General features: G+C 39.3%; 1 protein-coding gene across 1 annotated transcript; it reads left to right on the top strand.

The window, feature by feature from the left end:
• Positions 1 to 647: 647 nt before the first annotated feature.
• On the top strand, positions 648 to 6875 carry LOC143040447 (uncharacterized). The gene is made up of 6 exons (XM_076211541.1): positions 648 to 930; positions 1126 to 1310; positions 1535 to 2263; positions 2727 to 2876; positions 2958 to 3357; positions 6823 to 6875. The coding sequence occupies exons 1-6, from the start codon at positions 648 to 650 to the stop codon at positions 6873 to 6875; spliced, it is 1800 nt and encodes a 599-aa protein (XP_076067656.1).
• Positions 6876 to 7120: the final 245 nt, after the last annotated feature.

Genomic DNA, 7120 nt, shown 5'->3' on the forward strand with positions numbered 1-7120 from the left:
CATAGAGGTCAAAAGGGGTGTCATGTTACTATTGCAGGTTTGTAGGCCGCTTAGCGAGGGATTGTTAGCACAGGAGAAAGGAGATAGAGAGGGTTAAACCCCTTGTAGTATTAAATAGGAAGGACACCCATGCAGAGGGTAAAGTCCAGTGAGAGATAGAAAAGGAGGCCGCCAAAGTAGTGGCTCCCATGAGTACTGCTGTCACAGACGGCAAAGAAAAGGGTGAGGTGAAACCTCACTTGAAAGGATGTAAACCGTTCCTTTTCCAAGGGTTTACATCCATAAAGGAGAAGAGAAAGAGGGTGACAATCTTGAGAGACTCGGGAGCACTCCAATCAGTAATGCTAGGCAGCTTAATAGAGAAACCCGTAGTAAGAGGGAGTGTAGTTATAGGCTCCTTAGGAGGTCTAGCAAGGGTGCCTCTGGTAGAGATAGATATAGAATCGCCTCTATATGAAAGACAGACCACAATGGGACTAGTTGATCAGTTGCCAGTAGGTGTTGAAGTCATTATGTGAAATGACTTAGTAGGTTGGAAGGTGTGCCCCACACCTATAGTGTCAGATACGCCCATTGTTTTGGAAGAAACCGAACAGTTTGAGAAAAAACATCCGGGATTACTGCCGGTTTACGCGGTCACAAGGGCCATGGCTGCACAGAAAGAAGGGTCTAAAGACCAAGGGAGGCCAATAAAGGTCTTGAGAGGGGAAAGCTGTGGAAAACCTAAATGTGAGGACGGTCTCAATCCCGAAGGGAAAATCCCTAGTGAAAGCACCCAGGTCGAGACAGAGGCTGACCTGAGGTCCCTGTTCCAAGAGAAACGAGAGAGTGAGTCGGGAGTGTATGACATGACTCGTTTGTTTATGGGAGAGAAGGAGGTGGGAGCAAGAAGTCTCAGTGACTTACAAAGAGTTGACCCCGACTTGAGAGGTTTGTACGAAAGAGTGGAGAGTGGTAGTGAATTGTCGGAGGAATACTACTTAGAGTAGGGAGTACTATTCCGCAGGTAGGTGGATAGCACCTGTCCCACTGATAATGCAGTATGGTCATAAAGACGGCAAATAATGTAGCCGAAGGTCTACAAGAAAGAAGTTATGTGGATGTGACATAATAGTCCCTTTGCAGGACATATGGGTGTACGAAAGACTTTAGATCGCATCTGGCTACATTTCTATTGTCCCGGAATTAGAAAAGACATAATACAGTACTGTCGCAGTTGTCACATTTGCCAAATAGTTGGCAAACCTGACCAACCTGTAGCAGTAGCTCCTTTAAAACTAATTTCAGTGGGAGAGGAACCCTTTGCTAAGGTAATTGCAGATATAGTAGGACCATTGCCTAAAATGAAAAGTGATAATGAGTATATACTAAGTTTAATGGACACCTCTTCCAGGTATCCTGAGGCGATACCACTACGTAGAGTACATGCTAGGTAGTCTTACAGGAACTCGTCAAATTCTTTACAAGATGGGGATTGCCTAGGGAGTTGCAGCAGGACCAGGGGTCTGTATTTCTGTCCAGAGAGGTTATGTAGAGTTTGGGAGCCCTGGGTATTGTTAAAGTCACTGCAAGTGCATACCATCCTCAAAGTCAGGATGCACTTAAAAGGTACCATCAGACCTTAAAGAGTATGCCAAGGAAATGGTGCCTAGAGAATAATAGAGGATGGGATCAAGCACAACCATATTTGTTGTTTGCTGTGCGTGAAGTACCTAACGAATCATTGGGCCTCTCACCTTTCGATACGGTGTTTGGACATTGTGTTAGAGGACCTTTTGAAGTCCTGAAAGAGTGTCTCCTGGAACAACAGGGTGCTTCAGGAGTAATAAAATCGGTGGAGGAAATGAGGAGTAGGTTAACTTCATGTTGGCAGAGGGCTAGAGAAACTTTACAAAGTGGTCAAGGGCCAATGAAACAAAAATATGACCGGAAGGCGAATGTGCGAGAGTTTAAACAAGGGGATAGGGTGCTCGTGTTACTGCCCTTCCAGAGTAAACCCTTAAGGGCTAAATTCAGTGAACCATATGTAGTGACGAAACGAGTGGGGAAACTTAACTACATTGTTGCCAGTCCTGATAAGAGACGGAAGCAACAATTGTGTCACCTCAATATGCTGAAAGCATACCAGGAGAGGGACAAAAGTGATGTGGGTGAGTCTGGCGGTAGTGTGTGTACTGTCTCTATCGTGCCTGAGGAAGACGAGGACTCTATCTCTCCCACTTTCGAGATGACGTGGAAGGCGAATGCAGATGTGTGGCCACAGGTGGTGGACAAACTGGACCATCTCTCGGCTGAGCAACGGGAGGACCTATTGGGTTGCTGAGCCGATACCAGGAGATCTTTCGGGAGGTCCCTGGAAGGATCAACCTAACGTTGCATGACGTGGATGTGAGAGATGTAAAGCCCATCAAGCAAGCCCCGTATCGTGTGGACCCACAACGAGCGGCTATTATTCAGGAAGAGATAAAATATATGTTGGATCATAAATTGAGTCAGCCAGCACAAAGTGAGTGGAGTTCCCCAGTGATAAAAAACCTCTGAGTACCGTCAGACTTCGGTATTAACCGAAGTCTGACGGTACTCAGAGGTTTTGTATTTATTTCCGACGTGTGAATGCCGTCACCAAGAAAGATTCGTATCCCATACCTAGAATCATAGAGTGCATTGATAAAGTAGGTGGATCACGTTTCATAAGTAAACTACATCTGCTACGTGGGTATTGGCAGGTGCCTATGGCCCCTCGTGCCCAGTCTATAAAGTGTTTCACAGCTCTTGGGAGAACATATCAGTGTAATGTAATGCCTTTTGGAATGACCAATGCCCCTGCCACCTTCCAAAGGTTGATGAATAATCTTACAGAGAACATTCCCGGTTGTGTAACCTATCTTGATGATGTTGTCATCTATAGTGAATCTTGACTAGAGCATTTGTGTCGTCTAACCTTACTCTTTGACAAGTTAGTGTCTTCCAACTTGGTGCTTAATTTGACCAAGTGTGATTTTGTTAAGGCTAAGGTTCATTATCTTGGTTATGTCATAGGGCAAGGAGAGGTTGCTCCTCCCCACGTTAAAGTAGAAGCCATTCTCAACATAGCTACACCTCAGAGTAAGAAAGAAGTCCGTACTTTTATAGGAGCCATTGCTTATTACAGGATGTTCATTTATAATTCATCTTCCTTATTGGCCCCATTAACTGATTTGTTGAAAAAGGGAACAAAGTTCCAATGTACTGAGGCTTGTAACTCCGCTTTTGTTCAAGCTAAGAGCCTTTTGTGTACTGTTCCTGTGTTGCAAGCTCCAGACTTCTCAGAGGCATTTTATTTCTATTGTGACAAACAAAAAAGCTGTAGAATACCCTGTGAGTTACTTTAGTAAGAAGTTAAACAAGGTTCAGTTAAAGTACAGCACCATTAAAAAGAAATTATTATCTATTATCTTAGCACTTAAGTATTTTGCTGTGTATATTCCTGTTGATATCCAGGTAACGGTTTTCACAAACCACCATTACTTGAAGTACCTTAACAAGTTTAAAGATAAGAATCTCGTTTAACCGGGTGAAGATGGTTTTTGCAGGAATATCATTTAGATGTTCGTGATGTATGAGGGAAAGACAATATGATATCCGATTGCCTATCGATATTGTAAGTGTATTCTACCACAAGTGAAAAAAATATCTGCAAGATTTTTTTTCTTTTCTGAAGAGATGTTACATATATGGGTATCCTATATATGTAATGTATGAATATAATTATTTTGGTGAAACGACCGCACGCATAGGGTATTATTTAACACATTCCTATAGATCTGCACGAGAAACATCACCCAACGTGAGTGCACAAATACGTTTAGTCTGTCTTGGCCAATGAAATTCAATCTCCATAGACGCCTATTCTTAGGGCCAATCAGGGTGATTTTTGTAAAAGGAATAAGCGCTTGATGGCGTGTAGGAGGGTAGATAGACTTAGGAAGTGCCATGGAGAGGACGTACAGCCTCGGGCGGGATTTTTGGCTGCATGTAAAGTAAGTCCTCTCTCCCCCCTGTTATATAATTAACTCGGTAATTCATTTAGAATATGTGTGAAGTCGATGGCAGTTACGCGGGAAGCCTAGACAGTGAATCTCTTGGTAATTATTTCTCTTTCACCCCCGTTAAAAATTGTGAAGAACTTGGACTCGTGTTTAGAATTTAGTATTCAGTTATATGTTCTTGGTTAAAATCATCTTGGTAATCCTGTTAGCTTTAATGAATAATGTTAAACTTTCCAACTGTATTTTTTTTTTTTTTACTTTTTATGATTAAAAAAAAAATTAATGGCGACCTACTTTTGATACTGTGAAGGGATTACCCTAAAGACATAGGGTCTTGGGAATCATACATATAATCTTAGAATATCTTTATGTTACGAGGCAGAAGTATTCGTAAGATTCTTAACATACATAAGTACATACATATAAATATATATATATATATATATATATATATATATCCACATATATATATATATATACAATGCATACATACATACATACATACATACATACATACATGCATACATACATGCACACATGCATGCATACATGCATACATATATGCATATATACATACATACATACATGCATACATACATGCATACATATATGCATACATACATGCATACATACATACATACATACATACATACATACATACAAGTACATAAATGTTCTAAAGGATAATGTTTTTCTTACATGTGTGATAGGCACTTTGGTAGCCTGAGAAATCGTCTAAATAAGGTCTGTGGCGTATTCGCCTGTCACACAAACTGAGATCCTCCTGATCTCTGTATTTGTAACCAGATAGGGATCTCAAATACAGTGCTCTCCATCCCCTATAAGTCATATTGTGTCACCACTGTTTGCTTTGAGAGAACAAATCACAATATATATATATTTATGTATATATATATATATATATATATATATATATATATATATATATATATATATATCAAAAAGTGGTATAATTTCTTCTATATAGTTTTATTTCTTGCTAAGATATGATTTGATCCAATACAAATTGGTCATGTCACTAATTTTCAGTGATGGGGCCCCACAAAAAAAAAAAATAAATAAATAAATAAATAAATAAATAAATAAATAAATAAATAAAATGCAATTGAAAGCAGAGTTCATGTTGTGTTAAACTGTATACTCAACACTACCATACACCGAGAAATATTTTCATTCATTTCTTACTGCGTTCGATAAAACTACGGTCAACATAATAACGCACCAATCCTGTATTGATATTTTCGGAAATTTCACTCCACGCATGAGGTCAGTATGGGTGAAGGATAACATAGGATAAACAAGGAAAAATAACTAAGTAGGCTAGAAATTCATAAAAGATAAAAACTTTTTAAATCACAATGCGGTTATATATATTTTTTCAATATCAAGCACTTCTGAATTAATGTCCCACTAACCTACCAACATAGGTACATACCGTATATACATTCAATCACAAGTAAATCCATACACATATGCATGTATATATTTATACGCAATCGTTTCAGACAGATCTAATAAATGACTAAACCTGCAAGGATTCGTGGCGAAGACGGTGTTTTGTCTACAACGAAGCTCGGCCACCGGCGGTCCCTCTAAGCCCTAAGGACAGGTCTTAGCGTTTCATCTGGTCCTACCCTGAGGTCAGCTTGCAGCAGGTAAGTATATCCGCACTCTATTTCATCGAGCCCAGGGCTCTCATTAGACAAGCATTTGCACTTTTTTTCAGTGAGAATGGAATAAATGACTAAGCCTGAAAATGCTTGTCGAGAGCATCGTTGGATTCGATGAAGTGGAGAATGGGATATGCTTGGTTACCGGGACTTACCGGAGGCAGCCGAATATTTCGTCGTAGATCCATAAACCCAGTCCCCGGTTCGAATTCCTGCAGGGTTAATAATCTATTCCAGTTTTGCTGAAACGAATATAAGTGCTTCTTTGATGGTAAGCTTGGATTCGATGAAATAGATAATGGAGATGTTCGGCTGCCGCGTGTTCATCACGAGGCGGGACCATGACCAGGACCGGGACTAGTGCTATGACCTGTCTTTTGAAGGTTCGGCGGTAGCCGAGAGCGTTTCGTCGTGGACACCTAAACACATATATTTTGGCTTGAATCTCCACAAGATTGATCATTTATTCATACATACATCACAATACATCATGGCACATAAAGCAAACAGGGAAACATTCGAGTTTTATGATGGGTAGCCTTGGCTCTGTGGTGTCTGGATGTATCATGTTGGCAAGTGACACCGATGTTGTAGAAGTTGCGTTACAGTGGTGTGGAAAATATTTTCATGAGCATCAGGCAATAAAGAATGGCGAAGCTATAAAGTAGTATAATTTTTGGTGCATTTTGGCCTGAATGTAGAATGGGATGGTAGAATATCTATGTGATTGAACTTTAATATCTGTTTACCACTGACCTAATCCTAATAGGAGAACACATTCCTCATGGGAAATAATTAATCTCTATTCTTAATGAGTATCTGAATGTGGCATAGTCTCGACTACACTGGGAATATATGTGATCACTTATTCGCACTTCCAAGTTACTATCTGTATGTATATAAAGAATTTTTCGCGAGTGTAAAATTGTATCCTTATTTCCAATTGCAAAGATAAGTCTCACAAGGAATCTTGGATTTTCTTCTTTCTTTTTTTCTTGATTACTGTATGTTTTGAAAGTCAGAATCCTTTAGATTTTCTTGAAATACAATAGAAGCTGACTTATACCTTTAATTTTCATTTCTTCATACTATGGTAAACACAGATATGTCAGTTCATACTGGAAGCTTAGAACACATTATGGTGCAACATGTTTGAGGTTGTAGTTCAACAGTTTCTTAGTGATAATAACAAGACTTGTTTGTTCACGAATTTATTCAGCCAATACTCAAGAAACAATACGAATGGGAAGAGACGAAAGCAAGAATACATAGCTGACCTACTTGCTATATAATGACTGTTGTTCGTGAATCCATACATATATATATATATATATATATATATATATATATATATATATATATATATAAATATATATAATACATATATATATAATGTATACA

Source organism: Oratosquilla oratoria, chromosome 28 (genome assembly GCF_046742065.1).
Source record: "Oratosquilla oratoria isolate Oo_2021 chromosome 28, ASM4674206v1, whole genome shotgun sequence".
Lineage (NCBI taxonomy): Eukaryota > Metazoa > Arthropoda > Malacostraca > Stomatopoda > Squillidae > Oratosquilla > Oratosquilla oratoria.

Coding starts and splice junctions, on each gene's coding strand:
- LOC143040447 (XM_076211541.1), top strand. CDS start 648: ATGGCTGCACAGAAAGAAGGGTCTAAAGACCAAGGGAGGCCAATAAAG. Junction 1,311..1,534: donor GAGAGGAACCCTTTGCTAAG/GTAATTGCAGAT, acceptor GAGGTTATGTAG/AGTTTGGGAGCCCTGGGTAT. Junction 2,264..2,726: donor ATGCAGATGTGTGGCCACAG/GTGGTGGACAAA, acceptor GGGTATTGGCAG/GTGCCTATGGCCCCTCGTGC.